This window comes from Notolepis coatsorum (genome assembly GCF_963971535.1).
Source record: "Notolepis coatsorum genome assembly, chromosome: 7".
In the NCBI taxonomy this organism is placed as follows: domain Eukaryota; kingdom Metazoa; phylum Chordata; class Actinopteri; order Aulopiformes; family Paralepididae; genus Notolepis; species Notolepis coatsorum.
Window position 1 is genome coordinate 114,439,438 of NC_140171.1, and position 27,542 is coordinate 114,466,979.

The window sequence follows — 27,542 nt, forward strand, 5'->3', positions numbered from 1 at the left end:
TGTGAAGTCTTCTAATGTAGTGTGAATTATAAGCATATAATTGGATCATTTTTAAGCCTATGCTATGAGTAATTGCATATCTGTACCATTTCATGTATTCATTAATAAAAGGATCTTTCTTAAAGAGGTTCACTGCAAGGTATTCATATTTTCACAACAGGGGTTCACAACTTGTTGAATTCAGAACAGGACACTGCGGTCAAAACCTAGTAAGTAAACATTTTATTGACCTAAAACATGCACATATGGCTGATAATCATAAAGTATCATTGTATGTTCAAAAGAAACAAAAGGAATGTTGAAATTTATGGAAACACTACATGGTCAAATATTCAAATCCCTTTTGAGTTCCTTGTCTGCCATAAGAACAAGTACAGGTAGGTAGATGGTCTCTTTTTGACAACTGCATTTTAGGCAACGGTAGTGCTTGAGTGTTAAATGTGAAGACATTTCCAATTGTTACACAGTTGGTTTGGTTTTGATTCTGTGGCCTGAATTTGAGAAAGTGCATCAATGTTGTCACGCAACATATCCTTGAAGTGTTGAGACCTTCAGTACCAGATGAGCTGTTGCTTCTATGAGACACTTCTACAGTAGTGACTCAAAGGGAAGACAATATTTCTCTTTTTTTGCAGCCAATTTGAGGTGGTTCCCATTGCAATGCCTAAAAGCATTTTGTCTAAAATATAGCTAAGCCAAATCAATTTGAATGAACTATGGGAAAGAGACCTACTGCATATACAATACAAAACAATTACAATATCTTGTATAAAAGATAGTTTATACATATGTATGCACACATGCTCATATTTGATACATACTGTACAGTTAAGTATGTGTGCATTGTTCTAGTCTAACACACAACCACACACGCACACACACACAAGTGTCTATTTGGCTGCACTGTTTCAGTCCTTCCGCAGATAAACGATGATCTGCCTCCCCTTTTCTCCAGTGAGAAGGCCTTTTTGCCTTGTCCGTTCTTTTGTTCGGTGGAAAGAGGTGATGCTAAAGATGGGAGCAATTCAAACACTGTCCTCCCTGGTGCTCAGATATATGCAGGTTTAAGTCGGAGGAGGCAAACTGCTTTTGTCTGCGCCCCTCGCCTCTTCCTTGCCGGCTCCAGAGCCGGTGCCGTTGACAGTCACCTTCCGGGTATTGCCCCCTGGTTTGGAGGCCAGAGAATGTCGTTGTTGAGTGTTGTTGGGCACTGTGGTGCCGTTGGAGCTCTGGAGGGAGGCGGAGAGGCTGTGAGACGCGGGACTGGGCAGTGAGGAGACTCTGGGGGGTTGGGCTGCAGTGGGACTATGGACCTTGTCGCTGTGGGAGTCGCTCTCCGAGGTGGGGCTGGTGTTGACGCCGTCGGAGTGACCCTGGGCGGCGGACTGGGAGGTCCTCCTGCGCTTCCTGGTGGGTTTGACCAAGTACTGCAGAGGGATGGGTCCAGTCTATAAAAGAGACAAACGGTCATCGGGACTTGGTAATAATCAGCTGTCTCGGACGTAGTAATGGCCTAGTTTGGCCAGAAAACTCTAGTTTTGACATTGACCAAATTCTATCGCGCCCCTTGAGCTGGCAAGTGGAACATCGTATGTCAAGTTTGGTAAATGTTTTATTACATAGCGTTAGTAAACATTATGCAAATTGTCACTCACACGTCTCCATTCGTAGAAGTAGGCAATATCCATTAGTGTGTAGTAGTCCTTCAAAGGCTCATCCCCGTACAACACCTCCACCTGTATAAGAACAGAGCCATTATACTAAAAGGCGGGAGCAATGTGACCACCATCAAAATCGATATGTACTAGTAGCTCACCAAATTGGGAGCATACATTTCTTTCTATAGACCTGTTCGCTGTATACAAACATGCCAACTGAGTCACGTGACTAAGTTACCCCGGACCTGCGCGAGTTGATGCGCTAAAAGAATACGACGGGGCTCTATGGAAAAACCATGGCACTCCCCTGACTAAAAGTTGTTTCAAACTAAAACGGCTGGATGTCATTTTGCCAAATCAGCATGGCTGCGAGTGTCTTTCACCTTTACATATCTAGCTTTGGCATGGATTGATCGTTTAGATCGCTAGCACCGCTAACAAATGCAAATATATTGTAGTCTTCCCCGTTGTTCTGACCAGGATTTATGTTCCTTTCTGCTCTGGTGATGCACACACCGAGTCTGACGTATACAGCGAACAGGTCTATCAGAGAGCACTGCGGGGCGAGTTCTGTGACTCCGTATTACCCGATAGCTGCTGGGAATGTCCATTTTGCTTCGCAGGAACTTCGCTAAGTGCATGACGGACATAGCTGCCGGACACTGCAGGAAGCGTTTACCATTGGACTGAAGACAAGGAAAAGAGGGCGCTTTAACCAGAGACAAACCCAGGGACAACAGCATGGCAAATTGGCAAATATAAATGACTAGTTAGGTGCGTATGAATACAGTATATGCATGTTTTTCAAAAAGTGTTGCTTTCACCATCTTTTGTGTTGAGGTCAGTCCTTACCTTATCTCCATCCATGTCTGAATGTTGTCTATCATTTCTGACGGCAGAGAAAAAGATTGCTATAATTGTCAATGTCTACTCAAATCCACAAAAACAAGAGAATAATTTATTTGATGGACAGCACAAGCACTCTAGAACGTTACCACTAGCAGCAAATATATCTCGCCCCCAATGACATGTATCATGCTACAGAGGTAAATATAAACATGGTAAAGGGGTAAATATAATAAACATGCAGTGTGAAAAGCTCCAGACATAGTACATCGGTCATGTGGTCCAAAACTTTCAATTTGTGATAAGTGTCCAATAATTTGCAAATGATGCCTTGTTTTTACTTTCCTGGAAATAAATATGGTTCAGTATGTTACTGTAATGGTCATTGGTTACGAACGTGTCAACCTCAGTCTGAAGAAAGAAGGTATTTTGTGTGTGACATTTCCATAACAACTATTACAATACCGGCGTGGCCTAACTGTTTGAGAAATGAGCTTGTGACCGGAAGGTCGCTGGTTCGATCCCCCGGACCGGCAGGAAAACTCTGGAAAGTGAATGAATAACTCGCTCCCATCCCTCAATACCAATCGCTTCAAGTGCCCTTGAGCTAGGCACTGAATCCCCAACCGCTCGAGAGGAGTTGCTCAGACTGTGGTTGTTACTGGGCAGCTCCTAGTGGTCAACAGTGTCAGACTATGGTTGTACTGGGCAGCTCCTAGTGGTCAACAATGTCAAGACTATGGTTGTACTGGGCAGGGCCTAGTGGTCAACAGTGTCAGACTATGGTTGTACTGGGCAGGATGTGAATGTATGTAACCATGTGAGTGAAGCAGGATGTTGGTAAATATTAAATAATAAAATAAATACCCATAGTCAACTCCCAACCAATCGCTGCTCCTAACATCACGTTAAAGCATGTAGTGTTTAAGCACAGGGAGTATACATGTACACTGAGTGAAAGAGCACCAGCTCTTTGATAAGCATACATGCCAAGCCATATTTTGTATGACACACACCAGTATGCTATTATGTGAACACTAGGCACTGACAGAAAGATGGTCTGCTGAGGTCCTCTGTTGCCTCATTTTAATCCACAAGGACTCTCCAGCCTGTATTTATTGTTTCTAATTTATGTTTGACTGCGGTTACATATTATTTAATCATTTGTATTACCTTGAAGGATTCTGGACTGACTGAATGTGTGGAGTGATTTTGCCACCCATATTCAGCAGATTGCAGTTGCTGAAAAGAATGAGGGAAATTCTTCTGGCACCTGGGTGACTGACACACTCACTGCACATAGACTACTGTATATTACATGGGGAGTCAGTCCTCTACAGTTTTTGCACTAGTGAGGGGAGGGTGTTTGCTCTCAGTCTTGGGCTGTGATCACATTGGACACTTTTTTCTTGCGCTCAAAACATACGTAGATAATTGAAATTGCACAGGGCGTAACGAGCGATACCACTGATTACTGTTGCTACCTCAGCTAACGTTACAAAAGTTACATACATTACTGCTCATAGCCCTCCACGCGTTGCTGTTCATATCTCGGTTGTGGTAAGACCTGCTCGTACAAACAAGGTTTTTGGAAACTGCCCAAATTAGCTTCTCCTCCATTATCGATTGGTTTGTTTTGTCGTCTTTCTCTTCAGATACCTCAGATTTGTACTCCATCCCCTCGGTCGATTTGACTGGTCCGTTGACAAGAAGGTGACATTGTCGTCTGTGCGCTCCACGGCAAAAGTTTTAACTTTTTCAAATGAGAGCGCCTGAAAAAAGCAGTGCTTCAAAAACGTGAGGCGCATTGTTTGGAGGAGACGTGCGCCTGTCATTATGTTATGTTAATTATATTGATTTATTATATTGTTTACACTGCTTTTTACTACCCCATGCTGCTATGATGCCTGAATTACCCCAAGGGGATCAATAAAGGAATATCTTATCTTACCATGCCATTGAAAATGGAAGATTCAGGCAAGTTCAAAAAGGCATCCAATGTGATTATAGCCATATCATATTGATTTCTGTACATGTTTGTTTAAAAATGGCTTTTGTTTGGACATGTATAAAATATGTACGGAATGTGTCCTATCCATTTGCTTAAAGTGAGCACCAAAGCCAGATGATGAATAATTAATAATTGTTTAAAAATTTGTCATCAGATCTAGTTTTCCAGCAACAGGCCAAAAATAAGGGGTTAAAAGCGGAAATGTTTTTATTTTGTTATAACCGTGTCCGGAAGTGAGGAATGTAGGCACTTACTTGTTCCTCTCATAGAACTGTATGGAGAGACTGATGATTTCATCCTCTGCGATGTTAAACGTCTCCACCACTTCTCCTGGCTCCAACACGCGATTCTCTGCGTAGAAGTCCCGCCGCCGTTTCATCTCATCTGAGTTCAGAAGAAATTATATATATTTTTTACGTGCTGAATGTTGAACATAAAAGCTGTCTAACATGAAATGGACAGACGGAGAAGAGCGACGGTTTATTGTACTGTTGACAGGGCTGGACACTTAACTTTTATTGCCCACCGTTATCCAAAATGTACCAGTCACTTCACTAATTTTATCAACTTGAGTGGTTTTGAGATGAGAAAAGACCTTTTAAGCCAAAGTAGCTGGTATAGTAAACAATCACCAGCCACAGCCAAAATGTACCAGTATCTGTTTGTGTTGGAAGCTCCCACCCAGATTAGTATTAGAAAGCATCGTCTTCTCTTGAAAAAAAAAAACTGTTCGCCCTCTCCACAAGACAAAATAGTCTCACCTTTGAATAACCCCGGAACGAGCTTGTACACAATGTCTTGTAGAGTTTTGTCCGCTCTGAAAAAAAAAGGACTGTTTGTCAAATTACTGAAGATGATGTATTCTTTGCATTCATAATCATTGCTTTGCATCATCGTTATGTCCCACCTGATGCTGAGCTGGGGACACGTCTTATGGACCTGGACGTCACAGCGGGGACAAAATTTGTTTGTCTCCAGAAAGGCAACAATACATGTCTTACAGACTGCAGAAAGAACAGAGAGGTAAACATGAGATTCAATACATAAGTGAAATGAATACGTATGCTCTACATTGAGAATATCTTAGTGCACATCCCGATCAATGTGCATCTCACTACAATGTTTAAGCTTGTTATAGATTAGATTATATTCAAATGTATCGTCATCATACAGCACACGTACAGTACAACAAAAATAGAGTGAAAATGTAATATACAATGTACAGGTGATTAAACTGGGTATAAAATATATAAATTAGTATGAGTAGTGCTAATCAGATGTATGTACAGTGTTGTAATATTAGTATGTACAGTGATACAGTATAACTTATGGTAGTAAGTCATACTGGCCAGCAGCATAACTAGTAACTGTAGGTAAGGGATACAGTTATACTGTAGATATAGTATCTAGATATGTAAAATATTATATTCAGACTACATCAAAAATAATATGCATGCGTTTAAGATAATGCACTTGTTATGGGAACTTACAAGAGTGCAGGCACTCAACAATGGTTGTAGCATCAATGAAGTAGCCAGCACACAATGGGCATGTAAGATTTGGATTGAGATCTGTGATTTTAATACGGTTGGGTTGCATCTTATCCATTTGGAGAGATCTGCATAGGAAAACAAATTATAATTGGTTAAGTACTGGACATAATTTGAGCCCAGGAATGTGGCCCAGATCATAAATTATGGTAAAGAATGGCCTCATGTTGCATTATGTTTCTTATAACTAGTATTCATTCACCCTATGGCAAATCAGTGTCTTGTTTCAATATTCACTCAGACAATGTCTCCACTCTGCAGCATGTCCTTGGGATACCGACCTGGAGAACCACAACAGTGGTGGCAGAGGGCCGACAACAAATATTTTACATGATCTCTGTGATCGCTTTGGTAACAAATAAATAGTGTAAATACAGGCTATAGAACTGCACTGGGCTGCACTGGACCCGAGTATTCAATAGCCCCTGTGTGTGGCCTCATCTCGTGCATCAGGTCTGTTACTCAAGCCGAGGAACAACAAAGAACGTTGGGATTTCCAGAGTGTTTCCCCGTGTAATCGAGAACCAAAAGAAAATATATTGGGCATTAAGAGTGATTTGGACGGGGGAATCCAAAAAAAATCACACTGGTACACAAAGCAGCCATCTTAAATTCACTGACAGGGTTGTATCAGAGGCGAACAAGAGAGTCAAAATGTGACACCGTGCACTTCAATGTGTGTTTTAGAAAATCCGTGCATCGCGTAGAATACATAGTAATCAATGACGCTTCGTTCCTACCTGATATGACATAAACGTTTCCTTCTCCTCGCAGCGAGGTTCCAGGTAAATTATTTGGACTTGGTTAGAATTTGCAGCAGCAGCAGCAGCGCCAGAAAATGGCTTTTTTTTCATCACCGTCAGAGGACTGCCCATTTTGAATCACGTGATATTATGTTGTCGCCTCGTCCAAGGGGCATGCAGGGTATTCATGTAGATGAGCTACAGGCAGAGGATCAAGCAGCGCATACAAACAATACAAATACAAATTAGCCATGATATATTTTCCCTTTTGCAAATAATTATTTTCAATAGACCATTATTTTCCACCAGACCTTGCCGCCACGCCCCCTGTCTGATGTTCCTATATGTCCCTATGCCATAAATGTCATGTATGTTGTGTATGTCATAAATGTCTATGAAATGAAAATGGGGGACCCTGATGGAAACAAGACAAACGTCTTTCTCAGGTCTGCATCCCCTTAACAATTGTATGTATTGAGCCGTACTGTATTGTACCCATTCTGCAATCTGTTAAATAAAGTTTTCATTCATTCATTCTTCTTCTGAGTCTAACAAAAAAACACGTTTGTTATGTTTTTGTTATGTTTTGGAATTTCAAGCAGAGTGTGGCTATTTTACTCCAACGTTTACAAGCATTACCAAGGTAAATACACATTTTAGTACATAAACGTAATACAGCAAGTGCAATTTAAAAACTCATATTTTCCTGTTGTTGAGCTCAGACAATCAACGAGAGAATGATGAAAATACGTTTTCATTCTTGTTTTTAGTGGTGGGGCTACCAATTTGTTTAGATTTGGATCATTGATTGGGCCTTTAACTATTTCTCAACTTCAACTATGGGAAAGTGAATTATTCCACTCTTGAACAGTTTATTTTTTTTTAAATCTTTATTTCGAACATGTAAATGAATACAAACTAAATAAATAACTAAACCAAATCAAAACATAACTCAAACAAAATAAATAAACAAAAGCAAAACATAACTCAATTTACATGTTCGAAAAGGAGTAGGAAGAAGTATACACTTATTTAATCCTACCCCTATTCCACTACTCAAATGAGTGTACTAATTTAAAACATTTAAAAAAATATATATATATATGTGTGTGTAAAACATGAAAGAAATAAAATAAAAATGTAAACACCCGTGAATATCAAGTCCCTTCCTCATCCCTGTACCTCATGAACATAATTTCCTTATAAATAAGTTTGAATTGTCTCATATTTGGACATTGCTTTAGCACCACATTCAGACTGTTCCACAGTTTCACTCCACATATTTCAATCTAGATCTGTGAAGATGGGAGAAAAAGAAAAGAAAAGCTAGAAACAGGTATGATCTTTGATCCTAGCTTGGAGGAGGAGGCTCCACTACAACACCTGACACTGACAGCCATGGTGGAGGTGATATGAGGACACTTTCCGGTTCAGAGCTTTTTGTACTTAATAAGAACTCATTTGAGTGTTTGAGTTTTACAGTTCATTTATCATCTATTTCAGCTATCTTTTGACACACAGGTTTGAGTCTATTCAAGATCATAGATAAAATACTTTTAGCACATAGTCATGTATTGCAGCCTTGTCCATTTATAAAGCACATATGAGTTATGATTTATTTATCCCTGATTTACTCATTTGAATTACAGACCCAGCTGAAAAGTAGAAATTCCCTTACAAAAAGTATCATGGTATTCCTAAAACAAAAATAAAGAATTGTGGTATTTCCTATTTTGGCCACTGATGGTATTTCCATCATATTAACGAGCACAAATTGGCCCAGAAAATGGTGGAATTGGAAATACTGTATTACCATCGGTATCATGGCTTAAATTGGATTGTACCATGGTATAATCAAAAGTATAATAATAATAATAATAATAATAATAATAATAATAATAATAATAATAATAATAATAATAATAATAATAATAATAAAAGTGGCCATTTATAGGCTACTTTTACTATGGCAGTACCATTTATAGGCTACAATGGTCAAATTAAAATGAGCATCAAACTACCATCAAAGAGGATAGACAAGGGTTGCTGCATTTGAACATTTGAAATCCTAACGTTTAGTAGGGAAAGGGTAGCTAGTATTCCCAGTCACCAGAACTTGGGAGGACTTCCCTGACCCATCACTCTGGCAAAGGCCTGTAATGATACACATCGCCTTTTGGGGGTGCACTTCACTGCGAAGTAGTGTAATGTACGCCATCTTGAGGAGACCCCAAATCTGGGTGACAACAATCTCAGGCGTTATCATAATGGGATTATTAACCTCAAAATAAATCCCCTCAGATCGTTTTGAGTTACCGGTGGTTGGTATTATTAGACAGCAGGAGAGGGGCTGTAGCTGGATGGCCGGCAGCTGCTGCTCTGTGTGTAGCCGTCTCTCCGGACAGAACCGCGGCCTGCTGCTGCTCGGGAGGAAGGGTGGTGACGGCGCAAAATGCAATACCATTGATCACAGCGAGATAGCGTTTGATTCAAGGACACTGCATACGTTGGACAACGAACATGATGCACTTTTACATTTTATGCTCTTAACCTAATAGTTTTTAGTCAAGAGAGGCTGTGCTGCTCGCTTGGAGACAGTGAGGTTTGCGTTGCCCGAGTGTTCCTGCAGCGAGAGACATGTCATCCAACTGCACCAGCGCGGCGCCGGTGAGCGCCAGCAAGACCAAGACGAAAAAGAAACACTTTATAGGACAGAAAGTGAAACTATTCCGTGCGAGTGAGCCTATTCTCAGCGTTTTAATGTGGGGTGTCAACCATACGGTAAATATTTTTTTCTCCATGTTTACTGACACGCAAGTTATTAATAATTCCTGCCTGGTGTTTTGATTTAGCTCGAGCTATAGCTAGCTATAGCTTATTATAGCCAGCTGCCTTCATCCATCAAGCCAGCGTTGCAGCTTTCTGTTCACGGTGTGGCTTGTTGTCTAGTTCATGGATGTTCGCCGAGAAATAAGTCGGCTTTGACTGAAATCGGCAGGTTGCATCTTTGCATATCAATTGTGGCAAGCCGCTGCTGGCTGGCTGGCTAGCTTGGTTTGGGGTGCCAGTTGCGTGCGTATGGAATGTGTGTGTGCGCGTATGCAGCCTTCTGCAGCTCTGAAATTAGCATCACTATTCTCCCGCGTGGTTGTCGCACATTAGTAATTTTGCTACAGAGGTACATCGCTGGCAAGCACGATTCACAAAGTTTGTGTGGGGGGGGGGGGGGGGGGGGACACCCCTGTGAATTGAGTCAGTCTCAGGGAGTGGAGTCGTGAGCTGCCCCCTGGCTCGTCCTCATGCGCCTGTTCGAGTGAAGGCAGAGGGGTGTGACAGCAGAGAGGCAGAGAGGCTGCCAGAGCCATTGAGCCACAACTGCAGACGGCCTGCTGCCTATTGTTAATAAAAAGGTATCATTTGCACACAGCCGTCACCGGTCGAAGTAAAGGCGCCCAGGCTCTCATTTACAGAATCGTTGCTTATTGCATGCATGCATTCTCTGCAATGGAACGCTCGCAACACACCATCATCATCATCATCGTCCTATAAATAGAATAGAAACGTATCGCATTCATTTTTTTAGCTGAGCTATGTGTGGCTATGAAAAGCTGAGGGGAGGACAAAGTCGACGGTACTGAGTGATACTAGAGCAGTATTGCATGAACTTACGGTGCTGCTTATTGAAACGCAGACCTTTCCTGCTGTTGGGGATGCATGCATGATCGATGCTGGGAGGATCAAGCCTGCATGGCTTGGAGTGAATATGATGCCAGAGACTTTTAAGTTCTGGATGCATTCTGAGTACAAAACGAAACGCATACATTGGCCTCAACGGTAAATAAGTTAGTTTGGTGAGATGTCAACAAATCATTTAACTTTGTATCCACTATTGTTATTTTGTCTTCTTCTTTTACATGTATTTTACTGGGCCCTTTACAGTCCAGGCAGGTTTCACATTGGTTTCACATGATTTGACACGTCCAATTTATTTCCATACACTGACTGTGTGCCTACAGGTGTGAGAGATCAGTTTTCATTTTTGACCTCAGTATGAATATTCCATTAAACCTGATGTCTGCAAGCAATAAACCAGAAACAACACTTGACAGGTTGAAAAAACCCTCAGCTCGGAACTAGGCAGAATCTGCATATGGCTCGCTGATAACAAACTATCATTACACATGGGCAAAACAGAGTCCATTCTCTTCGGTTCAAATAACAAACTCAGCAAGACCGACGGCTTCTCAGTTACAGTGGGTGACAATATTGTCACAAGGAAAGATGAAATTACCTACCTGGGTTCCATCCTAGAGGCTAATCTCTCCTGTGACAAAATGGCATCCAATGTAATAAAAAAAGTCAACCAACGAACTCGATTCTTGTACCGGATCTCCTCTCTGGTAAACAAGAATACCCTGAAGACTCTGGCAGGAGCACTCATTCAGGGGTACTACGACTATGCTTGCACCTCATGGTACCAAAGCACCTCAAAGGCGCTAAAAACAAAATTACAAACATCTCAAAACAAACTGGTCAGACTACTGCTTGACCTTACTCCTAGAACCCACCTCACCCCTGCCCACTTTGACAACCTAGGATGGCTTAGAGTAGATGACAGAGTACAGCAACTTGCAATGGGCCTGGTCTACAAGATACACTACACGACCAAGGTACCCATGTACATGGCAAAATACTTCCCAAAGGTCAGTGAATACCACGATCACAACACCAGAGGGAGCTCCACAAATCATGTTAAACCCAGATTCGGCTCAAATAAGGGACTAAACACGTTTCGCAATTATGCCACATCAATGTGGAACGCCCTACCCAAAGCTGTAAAGGAATGTGGATCACTACCCACTTTCAAAACCTCTCTCAAGAGACACCTACGGGAGACTGCAATTCAACACTGGCCCCTGTAAATATCCTAACCCAACCCCCTCCAATGTACAGTCATTTACCTAGTATGGTTTTGTCAATAGTCCAATGTACAATTTTGTTTGTTTGTACAGAGTCTCCCCCCCCTCAATGTACAGTTTTGCTTGCTTATACAGTGTGCCCCCCCCCCCCCCCCAACCACCTCCAATGTAAATTACCCAGTATGGTTGTCAATATCCCAGTGTACCCAACCCCCCCCCACCCAACCTCCTCCAATGTACAGTTTCTACGTCAAATGTATATACTCCCTTTTCTTGACTCCTTCTGTATCACAAACAGTACTGTATTTGCAAATCTGGTATGTCATAAATGTATAGATGTAGCAGTACTGACTATCTGTATGTCATGTATGTCATATATGTCCTGATGAATTGAAAATGGGGGACCCTGGTGGAAACAAGACGAAAGTCTTTCTCTGGTCTGCATCCCCTTAACAATTGTGTGTATTGAGCTGTACTGTATTGTACCCATTCTGCAATCTGTTAATAAAGTTTTCAATCAATCAATCAAAACAGGCAGCAATAAACCTATTCAATATTATAATTGCAAGGCATTATCTCAGCCTTGTGAGAAATAAATTACCTTTTGGATTATGTGTATAGAACACAGGGAATTGGTAAACCAATATGAACACGATAATCATTGCTCCGTGCATTCTGTGGGTGATCATAGGCATGGAACTGACTAACCCAGGGCCCTGAGCTGGGGGTGGGCCCTCAGAGGGTCTGGACTAAAATCATTTTAAGATTAGATTAAAATGTATTGTCAGTATACAGCACACGTACAGTGCAACGAAAAGAAGTCTGGGATCCAACCAGTGTAACGGTAAAGTGCAATAGTGATATATACAATGTACAGGTGATTAAACTGGGTATAAAATATATAAATTGGTATTACTGAGTAGTGCTAATCAGATGTAATATTAATATGTACAATAATACAGGTATAAAGACAATATGGTAGTAGTCATACTGGCCATCAGCATAACTAGTAAGGGGTATGTACAGATATAGATATAGTATCTATGTAAAAGGATTATGTGCAGGTGAGGTGTGTGTGTGTATACACACAGTATTTTAAAGGTTTTTACTAAAAGGTGTGTATGAGTCGCAGTCGGGGAGGGGAATGGAGCACAGAAACACATGATGTGCACAGGGCCCAGATTGCTACACTCTTGCGTGTGTGTAGGTGGTAAGCTGATTCAGGACATCAAACAGACTTCCCATCAAAGCTCTCTCTTACAAGCTGAATGCATTTTAATAATGCCTTAGTTGTGATGTTGGAGAAATTCAGTTCCACACAGTGTTTCATTTAGCCTGCACCGTTTTCCATGACACTTCCCATTCCTCAAAAACAACGGATGTGAGGCGGCTGGGTGGCGCAGCGGACTAAGCGCTCCTCACCAACGCGAGAGACAACTGGTATCGAATCCGGCTGTCAGTGTTGCCTCCGGCTTGGCCGGCCGTCATACTGGCTCAATTGGCAGAGTCAGCGGGAGGGAAGCCGGTGGGGTGGTATTCTGGTCGTTATAAACAGCGACTCCTACAGGTCGGTCAGGGCGCCTGGGGGTAGTGTGAGCCTCCCACACGTTACACCTCACCAATGAGAGTCTGCGCTAGCAGGTGAAAAGAAGTGGCTGGCTGACTCTATGTATCGGAGGGGACATGTGATAGTATCTATCAACCCTCCCTAGACCGACCAGTGGGGGGCACATGCGAGCAACGACCAGGAAGGGGAGGGGGGGATTGGCATAACGACTAAATTGGGATGGGAGAAAAAACTGAAAAACAGGAGGAGAAAAAGTGGATAAAAAAAAATAACGGATGTGAGAAAGGCAGGGGTGTAGCTGTCGATGGGCCACTTGGCCACCCAATCAGAGGGCTTCATCTTTATAAACTTGATCACCCGTCCCATTTAGCATTGAATATGGCTTCAGTTATCAAGTCAAGTGTTCCTTTATTAATCCCCTTGGGGGAATGGGGGAATTATTTTAACTATGTAACCAATAAAAAATAAAACCGTAGTCTTCTGGTTTTTCACTTGATGTGTGATTTTCTGAGTGGCAGTGCATTTCACAAACACGAGCAGCAAACATAAGCTTGTGTTTCGGGGCTGCGGCAGGCAAGGCCCACCTGATTCTCTCTGGGTGCACACACACTCTGATTTCTGACTTTGCCACTGAATAAAGGGATTTGACATTAAAGTCAATGAATCTCAGCCTCTTTAAATCTATCTGCTTCCCATTTAGCATATTTGATGACACTGAAAGTGTAAACATAACTCCCATTACAAAGCAAGACCTATGTCTGATGAGACTCAGGATGCATAGTGTAGTAGAATATGCTGTATTCATGTTAGAAACGGCTTCACACTGGACTGGTATTACATTAAACTAAAGGGATGTTCAACTTGGTTTTAACATTTAGCTTCACCTTTGGCTTGTTCACAGATGTTACTATTACTTCTTCACAACAAGCTTTATCTTTATACAAGTTCATGAACTGACAGACATCCACTGGTATTGGCTGTACAGGCACCTGTAGTCGCACGAATCACCTGCTTTCATTTAGAAAATATAGACTAAATATTCACATAGAAAACCATGGCAATATTTCTGTCCGTGGTAGTAAGTTCAAGGGAGTAACTTTTAGATTTTCATTCATTGATAACAAGCATTTGTGGCGAGGGGGTGAGGATGTTCGAGGTTGACCGGTCATGAAAGGGAGGTCTGCCTACTAAAATGAGAAATATTATACAGGGTATCTGCAGGGTATTAACAATATTAAATTCATAATTCTCAATTTAAGGCCTTAAAAGGTATTAAAAAGTGTTAAATTTCATTTGCACAGGTATTACCTTTTTTTTGGCGGCCAGCCCATGTGTCTGGAGATGAAATAAAATTAGGCCTAAATGTATGAATGTATATGTTTTTGTATTAAAGTCGCCAGTTCAGTGTTGCTATGTGTTTTTTTTGCTAGTATGGTTGTGAAATTTGTATACAATTTTAAAAGTGGTATTAAAATGTTTTAAAAAGTCTTAAATTGAACTTGTTGAAACCTGTTACACTCAAGTGAAATATTGCTTTAATAATTTTCTTGGGGAAAACTTATACCAGTGCAACATTACCACCATCTGTTATTGTAGCACTTTACAAGGGCTGTGTCTCAGTTACTCACACTACCATTCAAAGTGATCTCCTGGCACCCCTTCATATTTCTTTCAAGGTTGCTCTTGCTCTCCTCTGTTCTAGCCTTCACGCCTGTCTCCTGGGTAGTCTTATCTGTTTATGCTTTGAATTGTTCACTGTACTCCTCCTGTGTTTCTGGCTGGATGCTAACTTGTCATGAATCCACAAGGAGATAATTTTTTTTAATCAATATAGCTGAGCTTTTGCTGTGTGGACGTCTCTTGGCTGATTTAGATGGGTGTCAATAGACCACTAGCTTGTGCTCTTTGATCCCCGGATGTTTCATGACGTGGTAAATCTAGTGGGTTCTATTAGTGTTTTCAACTGGAGTTCTATTCTGATCTCTCTCTCTCTCTCTCTCTCCTTGTTCTCTCCTTCAGATCAACGAATTAAGTAATGTGCCTGTACCAGTAATGTTGATGCCAGACGACTTTAAAGCCTACAGTAAGATCAAAGTGGACAACCACCTCTTTAACAAGTAGGTATTGCCTGGTCTCCGTATTGACCATATTCACATGGTGGCCATTTTGCTCTTACAGTCAAACACACATCAAACACCATCCCAATAGGAAAGCAGGCAAAACAGAAAATTGCTCTTTGAATTATAATATCCAAATTTTACTCAAGATGTTGCTGTATTCAGCCATGCTGCTAAAAATAACTATAAATATCTCCTTTTGAGATTGTCAGTTGCCATACAATATGTGATAAGTAGTGATACTACAGGGTTATACAGTATGATAAGTAGTGATACTACAGGGTTATACAGTATGATAAGTAGTAATACTACAGGGTTATACAGTATGATAAGTAGTGATACTACAGGGTCATACAGTAATATGATAAGTAGTGATACTACAGGGTTATACAGTATGATAAGTAGTGATACAGGGTTATACAGTATGATAAGTAGTGATACTACAGGGTCATACAGTAATATGATAAGTAGTGATACTACAGGGTTATACAGTATGATAAGTAGTGATACTACATGGTTATACAGTATGATAAGTAGTGATACTACAGGGTCATACAGTATGATAAGTAGTGATACTACAGGGTTATACAGTATGATAAGTAGTGATACTACAAGGTTATACAGTATGATGAGTAGTGATACTACAAGGTTATACAGTTACAGTATGATAAGTAGTGATACTACATGGTTATACAGTATGATAAGTAGTGATACTACAGGGTTATACAGTATGATAAGTAGTGATACTACAGGGTTATACAATATGATAAGTAGTGATACTACAGGGCCCGATTGTAGTAACCGCTGATGTTGTTATCATAGCAGCCCCATGTAGCACTTAACTGAGCAGCTTTGCAATGCAAATACCCCTGGTGTGGATGCAGCTGTCCTTCATCAGCACGGGGGTGTGGTCCTGTGAGAAGGCAGGACTGTGGCCTGGTAACCAGGCGTGCGTTCCTGAAATCAACTGGGGTTGCACGCACCTAATGGTGCCACGTGCACGCGCGCTCCCGGCGCGTGCGCGCGTTCCCGCGAATGCGCATAAATGTCCCCTCGCTTGAGCACAGACTACAGACAGTGCCTAATTGCCTCTACGAATGGAATGTAACACTTATCATTCACAACAAGTTAGGTGTGAATGTATCTGAGAACTTATTTAACACACCTGACGACCGGCGCTATTGATATGCAAAGTAGCCCAGGTGGGTAGGCTACTTATAGCGAGTACTTATCTTACCCTGGGCCTGCACGGAGTACAACCCCGTCCCATGACGAACGCATGCCTGCTGGTAACCATGTCCTTTTTCATCTTCAATATCCAAACACAGTGCCCACATTGACCCTCTGCACCGGAGCATAAGAAAGAGGAGAACTGTCTCAAGTGGAGAGAGTGACAATGTCCTTAAACCAACAAACAATAATGTGTAGGTTTCCATCGACAGGTTTGGGGAATGGCATAGACCTGACTGGCTGCTTTTTATGCTGACTAACTGTTAAGGCTGGGAATCACCAGGGATCTTGTGACAATTAGATTATTTAAACGATTCTCGATTAATCACAATTTCCTTTTTATTAGACCCCATGCAATACATGGTGATCTTAATTATTTTTATACCAGTTCAATGCATAATACCCCCAAAAGTATAGCTGTTATACATCATTGTCAAAAAACGGAGTCACCATAATTTACTTAAATTACTAAGAGTAATTGGCTAGAGTACAGAGTGCTAGGACCACATTCAGAGACCATAAAACTGGACTGAGAAAATCTATTCATTTTATTTTGTGCATCAAGGCACAACCACAAAAGGAGGAGTCACGATTATTACATGAATCAATTATTTCTCCCACCCTTACTAACTATCCGTCTCAAGTTCATTTTCAACAATGTTCAATGTAATTCCTTGCATGGCTGAAATTGAATGAAGCTAATAGCTATCATTAGGAAAACGTAATGTTTGAAGAGGTTTTTTGTTTGCTGTTCAGTGCACCTTGATTTCCTTCTTTATTCAACTGGCAGTGATTCATATATATATGAATGAGCATATATATACTACTAATCATATATATATAATGGATTAGGACGTTTCTTGATCACTTAAATGTCACCCATTGCTCATTATTGTTTAAATAAAACAATGCAGTGAAAATCAATGACTACACAACACATCAATTTGTAAACCCGCCCTCCAGTCATGTAGGCTATAATGTAGAAGACCAAGTAAACTGTTGAATTGTGAATGTTAAAATGTTGTGTAGCTGTCACACTTGCAGGACAGTTCCTACCTACTGTACCTAGGGTCCCTCTGTCGGTCACCTTCCTGGTTCTTAACACGTTCGTGGCCATTCGATTTCCCCATCTAGCTCTAGCTGGGCCAGGTTTCTAGCTCTAGCTGTGCGTCACCTTGTTTGTAGAGCTAAATCTATATTTTATATTATAGCTATGGATACAATACCATGGTCATTTGACAGTAACTATCTTCCATTCAAGATGCAAAAAACTATAAATTGTTTCATGAATACGTTGATGCGTTATCCCGTGGTGAATATAAGTATAATTTCGGAATGATCCGGACTAATTCCTGGGAGGCTGGTTATAGGGCGCAACGTGAATTCTACTAAAACCATTGGCGTTTCGTCCCTGGACACGCTACTATTTCCAAATCAAATGTATATAATAGGTATTATGTTTCATCATGAATGCATGAAGGGGGGGGGGGGGGGGGGGCGTATTTCTGATTAATTGATTGCCAGTAACGGCATTCGTTATTACCACAACACACGCCGATCAGGGGGATTGGTATGAAAACCTTCCACGATCAAGCTGCAATTGACGTCAGATAGACCTTACCTGTGGTCGGTGGTATTCCTAAAAGAATATTCCAATTGTTTGATCGCCATCTGGTTCATCGTATGTCCATTTGGTCCACGACATAACCCACCACAACATATGGATCGGGGGTCCCGAAAATGATTCAATGCGATCGAGTGAAGCCCTATATTTCCCATTACTAGAAAAGTGCACCCGGAGACATTCGAGTGTAGCACCCGGTCTGGAACAGGGTTTACTGCACTCTCGATACTGCCTACTAGTAGGATCTGGCCGGTACTGCACCTTTGGAGTAGGGCTGCATGATTTTGGGAAATAATCTAATTACGATTTTTCTGACAGATATTGCGATTGCGATTAAATTTGCGATTATAATATATATTTTTTAAGCAGCCCCACAGAGGTTTATTGTAAAATGCGGCTTGCATCTGGCCTACGCGGTGGGTCTTTTCAGGACACAGAGCCTGAAAATGTTTCTTTTTACCTGGGAATCGATACCGGTACACAACGGTACCCTTTTTTCTGTACTTTACTCTCCCTCTCTGAAGTCTAAACTTCACAACACACAATCTAAAACCCCTTACCTCCTTCTCCCAAACCGATCTTGTATCTCAATGGGACTTTGATAATTGCATCATTCCAAATTGCGATTTCGATTTAAAATCGATTAATCGTGCAGCCCTACTTCGGAGTCCCAGTATGCCTTTTTTATTTTTATTTTTTTTAATCTTTTTCCCCCTCCTTTTTCCTCCGATTTTCTCCCATCCCAATGTTAGTTGTTATGCCAATTCCCAAGCCCCTTCCTGGTCGCTGCGCACTTACCCCCCACAGTCGGTCTGGGAGAGTGGAGGCTATCACGTGCTTCCTCCGACACACATCTAGCCAATCAACTGCTTCTTTTCACCTGGCAGCGCGGACTCTCACTGAGAGGGTGTAACGTGTGGAAGGATCACACTACCCCCCCTTAGATCCTATCCTCGCTGAGCAGGCGCCCCGACCGAACTGTAGGAGTCGCTGTTTACAACGACCCGGACCCACCCCTCCAGCTTTCCCACCCTCTAATACTGCCAATTGTATTAGTGTGAACGGCCAGCCAAGCTGGTGACAACGCCGGGAGCTGGATTCGAACAGGCGAATCCAGCGTATCCGGCGTTGGTGACGAACGCAATCTCCGCTACGCCACCTGACCGCCTTCCCAGTATGCCTTTTAACGGCAACATACAGGTCCCTGACATTGAATAGGATATTAAAATCAAATAAAAAAGGAAAATTAACCGATTAACCGTTGGCGCCCAATAACGTATATATACGTGGTTGGCCCCGAAAGTGTTAAGAACATACAACATACAGGGCGGCTAGGTGGTGTAGTGGGCAAGGCACTCGCCACCAGTGTGGAGACGCTAGGATTCGCGTGTTCGAATCCAGCTCTCCACATTGTTTTCAGTTTAGCTGGTCGTCCGCAGTAATACACATTGGCCGTATTACGGGGAGGGAAAACTGAAGGGTGGGGATCGAACGTTGTGAACAAGCGACTCCTACAAGTCGGTTGGTGCGCCTGCGCAGTAGAATCAGGAAGTGTCGGGGGCAGCGTGAGCCTCCCACGCGTTACTCCTCGACACTGAGAGATCGAGCTGCGCAGGTGAAAAGATGCGACTGCTGTTACCTCAAGTACCGGAGGGGACTTGTGCTATGTATGACTTAGTCCACATTGCAGCCGGCTTGTGGGAGGCAAGAAACAGCGTTCGTGACAGGGGAGGGTTGAATTGGATGATACGAAATTGGGATGGGGAGAAAAAATATAGAAAAATGGGAGAAAAAGTGGATCAACAAGAACATACAACATACAGTACATCTAGACCTAGATCTAGATGTGCTAGACCTACGCATACAGTAGCCTACATCTCATTTAGTACAGTGCTAGACCTACTAACCTTCGTTTTAACCTTCTCTTTCTCCAATTTTTCTCTGTTTTTCTTCCCGTCCCAATTTAGCGTTGTGCCAATTCTCCCCCCTCCCCTACCTGGTCGTTGTACGCATGTTCTCCTACGAGTCGGTACAAGGGCGTCCCGAAGCCGATCGCACGCTTCCTCCGATACGTGCGGCGACTGCCAGTGACGTCTTTTCACTTGGCAGCGAGGACTCTCATTGGTGAAGTGTAACGCGTGGGAGGGCACGCTATCTCCACCAAGTCCTGCCCCCGCTGAGCAAGCGCCGAGACCTGACCTGTAGGGTCCACAACGCCAGATTCCCACCCACCAGCTTCCCACCCCCTAATACTGCCAATTGTATTAGTATGAACGACCAGCCAAGCTGGTAGCAACGCCGAGAGCTGGGCTCGAACCCAGCATCTCCTGCGTTGGTGACAAGCGCAATCTCCGCTACGCCACCTGACCGCCCCTCGTACTGTCTTTTACCATTGCACTTTGCTACTAAGTAATCTACCTTGCTTATATTACTACCTACTATGCTAATATATCTACACTACTATGCACTCAAGACCGACGCTGTTTGACCAACAATGTTACTTACCCTTAGCTGCCAGAATTTTACCCTTCCTGCTGACTTGTTGTACAGAACTTGTAAGTCACTTTGGATAAAACCGTCAAATAAATGACAAAATGTAAATGTGTCAGTATTACAGATTGTTAATAGCAATGTTGCACGGATATTTATGGTTTCAGAAGTCTTACTTTCTGGATACTCCACATTAAAAATGACTGTCAACCCTAGCTACTGGTTTGCTGCATTTAGCTGCTGGGACAATATACATAATTTGCTGTATGAACTGTAGTGATTATTTGCATCTCTTGTCTCACAACTACGCCGACGATGCAGTACTAAAAATACACCACCCAGGGTTGGCAGGTCTGATTCTGCCACATTTCCCCACAAGTCTGTGTCATCCTATAGATGGTTTCACTGGAATTCCGTTGCTAGGGCAACAGTTTGGACCCAAGTTTATTTCCCGTCACCCATTGGCAATATTGCAAACAGGAAATAAACGTGGGTCTGTTTTGGAATGTTTATGTTGTCAAGGTGAATCCATCTATATTATACCCTTTTCTTTTTACTGACGCACTGCTATGCTTTTCTTGCCTCAGAGAAAACCTGCCCAGTCGCTTTAAGTTCAAAGAGTACTGTCCAATGGTGTTCCGAAATCTGAGGGAGCGGTTCTGCATCGACGATCAGGACTACCAGGTGAGGCACTCTCACCACGTACTTTTGAAGGGGCTGTAAGTCAGTGGTATTCTTCTGTTCGTTAAAGTGGTCTCCATGTTAGAATAATAGCTCTACACTCCGACAGCCATCACTGGTATAGTATAATGTCTCCCTGCTAACACACTAGTGCCTCCACGGAAACGCCCCCCCCCCCCCCTACCTTAACACTTTGAGTGCCAACAACGAGATTTCTCGTCCTAACTCGCCATGCGTTGGGTGCCAATGACGAGTTTTATCGCTATTTCTTTTATTAGCGATATCCATTCATTTTTCATCCATCCAGCCTGACGTTATCATTGGGAATGGCTCTGAGCTCGAAAAGGGCAAATACCGCCGCCTATCGTCTCCCGGATGGTAATGCACATCATTGGATTTGATTGAGTGGCCATGTTCATCAGAGAAAAACTCCGGTCCAGGGTTTTCCTATCTCTGGCAAGCAGTGTCGTGTTACCAGATTGACTGAGGACCCTCAGAGCAGCGTCGATTATGTGTTTCGTACTATAACGTTGGATCAATAAACGTGATCAATATTTGGAATGGCGATCAGGAATTGGATTAATCTTTTTGCAGAACATCTGATGTGAGGTAAGGACTCTATTTTACCAGTATTGGGTTAATCAGATGTTTTTTTTCATAGCGATCACAACGTGTCTGTGTGTCTGTGTGTGTGTGTGTGCGCGTGTATGACGTTAGCGCTGACCAGGTCATGGACAATAGATTTTTCAGCCCGCTTCTCTAGCGTGCATAAATACACATATACTATCGATAATCTAGCGTTTATTTGAAAACGATTCATAAATCAGGTGAAAAATTACAACGTGTTTTGTGTATTCCACTAAAGGGCTATTATCGCGGAATTTCTCTGAAATTACTAGAACTCTCCGAAACTTTACTCGTATTCAAAACGGTATAAAACGGAAATGTACCAATGAAAAAAACAATCCGTTTCATACATGTTGACTGCAAGCAAGTCATTGATAAGCGAGGGGTGTTTTTGACCCATAGCCATAATTTAAGATATAGTTTAAGCGTTCGCAAATATCCCCGACCTCCCATTGACTAAAGCGCTGGCACTCAAGGGGTTATCTGGGCAAAGGGGCGTGGCACCCAATGTGTTAAAGAACTGTGATCACCCCTCAATCCTCCTCACGGCACCTCTGCTCCGGCCAGGCAAACCTCCTTCAGCGCCCGAGGACCAAACTCTGCACCATGGGAGATCCGGCTTTCTGCTCATACCAGTGTGTGGATGCTTTTAAAAAGGGCCACAAAACACGTCTTTTTAATAGAGCCTTTTGTTGATTTTATTTTTTAATTATTATTTTTAGCATTTTTACAGCTTTTTATGGCCATACAAGACCGACAGAGGAGAGGGAGAAGATGTAGGGAGGACATGCGACAAATTATCCCCCGGGAGCGGGAAGCGAACCCGGGACGGCCGCATAGGTGTGCGAGGCACTATGCGGTGCGCCACGAGGGCGCCCCTTTTGTTGATTTTTATCTAGTTTTAGCCCCACATATTCTGTTCTTTTATTCTTTTACTAGTTTTAGCCCTTCTTATTTTATGTTCTTTTACACTTTTACTATCTTTTAGCCCTTCACATTTCATGTTCTTTTTGCTCTTTTACTAGTTTTAGCCCTACTTATATATTTTTTTTAATTATCTTTTTTTCACCCCTTCTTTTTCTGTTTTTTCTCCCCTCCCAATGTTAGTCGTTATGCCAATTCCCAATCCCCTTCCTTGTCGTTGCGCACTCTACCCCCTACCGTCGGTCTGGGAGGGCGGAGACTATCACATGTTTCCTCCGACACAAGAGTACCCAGCCCACCACTTCTTTTCACCTGGCAGCGCGGACTCTCACTGGGAGAGTGTAATGTGTGGAAGGTCACACTACCTCCCTCCAGATCCTTCCCTTGCTGTGCAGGCGCCCCGACCGAACTGTAGGAGTCGCTGTTTACAACGACCCGGACCCACCCACCGGCTTCCCTCCCGCTGACTCTGCCAATTGAGTCAGTATGACGGCCGGCCAAGCCTCCGGACAGCCGGATTCGATACCAGTGTCTCTCGCGTTGGTGACGAGCGCTTAGTCCGCTGCGCCACCCAGCCGCCGTAGCCCTACTTATCTTTTGTTCTTTTTACTCTCTTACTAGTTTTTATGTTCTTCTACACTGTAGCGCCTTGAGATTTGTTCCACAAATATAAAGTGCCCCTATAAATTTAATATATTATTATTATTATTATTATTATTATTATTATTATTATTATTATTATTATTAGTGTCTGGTCAGTAACATGGGTCTCCCAGTCCCTCCGCTCTGCAGTAAACACAAAATAAATTGTATGGTATCCCCTTCCTACTTTATCCAATCAGGAGAGAAAACACACTGAAAAAATTGTCTGACAAAAATAAAAACTAGTTTTAAGCAAATGTGTCCTTGAAACAAGTAAGATTTCTTGAAATAAGTAAAACATATCTAGGGTTCTCTCTCCCGATTGGACAAAGTGGGAAGGGATACCAATGTATACCAACAAATGTATTTGTTGTTTACTGCAGAGTGCAGGGACTCATGTTACTGACCAAACAGGGAAATGACGGTGGAACTCACACACTCTTTTTGCTCTCAAAAATAGTTAAATGTTATCGCATTACAAACAATAACTTCGATTATTTTTTAATGTCTTTTTCCTTTTGCTTGTTGTGAACTTAGAACTCTCTGACGAGGAGCGCTCCGCTGAACAGCGACTCCCAGGGTCGCTTTGGCAACCGCTTCCTCTCTAGCTACGACCACCGCTTCGTAATCAAGACAGTTTCTAGTGAGGACATCGCTGAGATGCACAACATCCTCAAGAAATACCACCAGGTAGAGGCCATTTTAACCACCACATACATGTAAACATACACTTTCCCCACTACGGTTCAACAGTGTCAGATTGGATGATATATAAACCCATGTTTGTACCATGGGATCATTTGTAATTTCTTTGCTCAATTCCTCTTATTCCGTGTTTGTTTCCACACCACCGTCTCGGTCTGGTTCTCTCTCCTCCCTGGGTCCAGTTCATAGTGGAGTGTCATGGCAACACACTGCTCCCTCAGTTCCTGGGCATGTACAGGCTAACAGTGGACGGGGTGGAGACCTACATGGTGGTGACCCGGAATGTATTTAGCCATCGCCTCTCCGTTCACCGCAAGTATGACCTGAAGGTACCGACTATGTACTTTTACTACAAAACAATACACGTGCGCATCATTTATGAGCCATTTTACCATTAGGATAAGTTAGTCCATTTTAAACATTAGTATATAACAAAAGAAAGAAAAAAGAGAAAGAAAGATATATACACATATAATGCCAAACACACATTATTGGGCATTACATGTGGATATATATTTCTCTTTATATATATATAATAATTATTTTATAAACATACACACACAGACATATAAACAAATTATACAGGCTTACCTTCCCTTTACTATGCCGCAAAATAAAAATAAAAATTGGAGGCACTTGTAGAATGACATATGCCATTTTGTGGACAGTTTTATCCAAAACGTATAGTAGTGCATAATATATTTTATTGTAGCCCGCTTGGGATTTAAACCCCTAACCCCTAAACCCCTAACCCATACTCACGTTGAGCTACAGGGCAACTCTAGAATTATCTGTTTGGTTTGTTCATCGGTGCAATCTTAACAACTGAAGTTTTATGACATTTTCTCAGACATGATTTTATGTGATTTGACGGTTGACAGTAACGACTCTGGAAATATGTTCTCCAGGTGGTACAGTAGCATCTGATAGAGCAGAGACACTAAATTACCAGCAGACAAGTGTAGCATAAATCTGTGCCCAATCTCCGCCTACATTCTATTTTTGAAAGAATGTAATCTGTCCAGTGCACACACCCCGTGCACGAGTGTAGGCACACTGCCTATGCCTCATTTTTGGGGAACCGCTTTTGAAAACCCCACGATTTCCTGCTACCTGTACACACTATTAGACAATTAGGTACCACTTAAAAGACAAGCGTCTGCGATATATTCTTTATTTTTTTGTTTACAGTCGACTGCAACAAGCTGAAAACCTCACAGATGGACAGCAACAATACAATTTTGTATATTAAGTTACATTTAGTGTGTAAACTAAGCCTAATAAACAATGCACAGGAATAACTTTGTAGCCAAGAATCTGTGGTGATGAGAATCTTTGAAAGTCTCACTGAATGAAGACTGTAAACGGGTCATCGGTGTGAATTTGCTTATCAGAGAGGGTGCGATTATCCGTTCACATCCACAGTCCTCTTTACATTCTTTGAAAATCATCGTGAATCAGAAATTCATACAGATTCCTAGTTTGATTTGCACTGCATTATTTTCTTCAGAAGGAATAACCCATAATTAATATCAATGAACTTGAAAAGCAATAAGAGAGAGGGGAGCTCCAGTAGCTCACCGCGTACCTCGGACGCTATTTCGGCGTCGGGGACAACTGTGCGCGTCACGGATCTGGGGTACACGAGTTCGACTCCCGGACTCGCCGTATTTTCTCAGAGTGTCTTTCCCCCGATCTATACCCCATTCAACCTGTTTCTGTCGGTCATGCTTGACCAGAAAAAGCGATAAACGCTAAAAGAACCAGCTGACTGGTCAAAGTTTAAAAAAAAAAAAAAAAAAAAAGCAATAAGAGCTTATAATCTCATGGTAAGTTTTGGCCGATTTTCAGTGTCTCCACAAAAGGCGTAGAACTATGCACCAGTGCTAAAGTTTAGCCGTGGCACCAAGCGCTGACAGCACACTTTGTGGCTCATAAAAAAAAGAAAACGGAAGAAAACAAATCCTTCACCACAAATGTCTTCGCCTGCCAAATATTCCCTGGAGAACACAACACTTGCTTCCTAATACTTGACTATTTAAAGCCATGCTGTGGTACGGAGACAGAAACGATATATTTAGCATTTGATTTGCTTTGATTTGTATTCCATCACTTTCAGTCAGCTGCGTTTCTCATTTCTCTCACATCCAGGGTTCTACGGTCTCAAGGGAAGCCAGCGACAAGGAGAAGGTGCGTTTCATTTCTCTCCGTCTAGGGCTGTTGGTGTCACGTGACCAGAATAAATTCCCTTTGATGGTCACGAAACAATCCTATCCAAAGTGAAACTCAGGGGTGTAAAGTACTTGAGTAATTGTACTTTGTTACAATACTCAAGTACTGTTTTTGGGGATTTGTACTTTACTCGAGTATTAGGTTTGTATACTTGTACTTTTACTCAATTACATTTCAGAGAAAAAAAACATACTTTTTACTCCTTACATAAAAAATGCAGACCTACAAAGTACAAATCTCACAGGTCCAACCATTTTAATTAGTATATTTGTTTCTCTGGCTGAACTAACGTTAACATTATTAATCATGCGGCCGCACTTTATTTAAAAACAGCCAATCAAATCCCCATCAATGGAAAATTAACCCGCCCATACCCATGCTGATTGGTCCTTGTGCAAGACTAGAAAGCAGGGATCTTTGATTAAACACCTGCTATCAGAAGAATAGACAGTCAGAAAAAAGGTTTTTACTTTTAAGTACTTAAGTACATTTAAAAGTAGAAACTTTTTTACTTTTACTCAAGTGTGTTTTTAGCCAGGTACTCTGACTTTTACTTGAGTACAATTTTGAGACGGTACCCATACTTTCACTTAAGTATCATTTCTGCGTACTTTTTACACCCCTGGTGAAATTGCACTAGGCTGAGTAGAGCCCTGGATTTACTCTCAAATGTTACTGTGATATTTCTCCCAACTTAACATGGAAGAGTATATAGACATGCAATACATATTTACAAAAAATAAAAGCTAAAAGGACCTTTGTAAGTGTCGGGCTGTACGTGTATGTAGGTACGGTATGACTAATGATCTACCTATCTTCAGGCAAAGGAACTACCCACCTTCAAAGACAATGACTTTTTGAACGAGGGCCACAAGCTGCAGATAGGGGACGACAACAGGAAGTACTTTCTGGAGAAGCTAAAGCGTGATGTAGAGGTAAGAATATTCATCAAGGCTAGTACATTTTCAGTTATTGT

The 27,542-nt window shown here is 42.0% G+C and overlaps 2 protein-coding genes across 2 annotated transcripts in view; one reads left to right on the plus strand and one right to left on the minus strand.

The window, feature by feature from the left end:
• Nucleotides 1-205: 205 nt before the first annotated feature.
• On the minus strand, nucleotides 206-6,917 carry LOC311231367 (polycomb complex protein BMI-1-like). Its single transcript, XM_084317936.1, has 9 exons — nucleotides 6,806-6,917; nucleotides 6,006-6,133; nucleotides 5,423-5,519; nucleotides 5,277-5,332; nucleotides 4,770-4,899; nucleotides 2,511-2,547; nucleotides 2,246-2,344; nucleotides 1,656-1,736; nucleotides 206-1,448 (listed from the first exon to the last, which is right to left on the minus strand). The coding sequence occupies exons 2-9, from the start codon at nucleotides 6,121-6,123 to the stop codon at nucleotides 1,065-1,067; spliced, it is 1,002 nt and encodes a 333-aa protein (XP_084174062.1). The 5' UTR covers nucleotides 6,124-6,133; nucleotides 6,806-6,917; the 3' UTR covers nucleotides 206-1,064.
• Nucleotides 6,918-9,008: 2,091 nt separating this feature from the next.
• Nucleotides 9,009-27,542, plus strand: part of LOC311231329 (phosphatidylinositol 5-phosphate 4-kinase type-2 beta-like) — a 30,073-nt gene continuing 11,539 nt past the window's right edge. Inside the window, exons 1-7 of the mRNA XM_084317882.1 lie at nucleotides 9,009-9,589; nucleotides 15,314-15,411; nucleotides 21,343-21,439; nucleotides 24,167-24,319; nucleotides 24,517-24,663; nucleotides 26,486-26,524; nucleotides 27,388-27,501. Of these exons, the coding sequence (XP_084174008.1) occupies nucleotides 9,446-9,589; nucleotides 15,314-15,411; nucleotides 21,343-21,439; nucleotides 24,167-24,319; nucleotides 24,517-24,663; nucleotides 26,486-26,524; nucleotides 27,388-27,501 (792 nt within the window). The 5' untranslated portion in view covers nucleotides 9,009-9,445. The remainder of the gene's footprint in view (nucleotides 9,590-15,313; nucleotides 15,412-21,342; nucleotides 21,440-24,166; nucleotides 24,320-24,516; nucleotides 24,664-26,485; nucleotides 26,525-27,387; nucleotides 27,502-27,542) is intronic.

Bases quoted from the DNA above. Each gene is read 5' to 3' on its own strand.
- LOC311231367 (XM_084317936.1), bottom strand. From the start codon at position 6,123: ATGGATAAGATGCAACCCAACCGTATTAAAATCACAGATCTCAATCCA. The intron at 1,737-2,245 runs GTAATACGGAGT...GTTCTTATACAG, and splicing joins ACATTCCCAGCAGCTATCGG to GTGGAGGTGTTGTACGGGGA. The intron at 1,449-1,655 runs GTGAGTGACAAT...TCTCTTTTATAG, and splicing joins ACTTCTACGAATGGAGACGT to ACTGGACCCATCCCTCTGCA.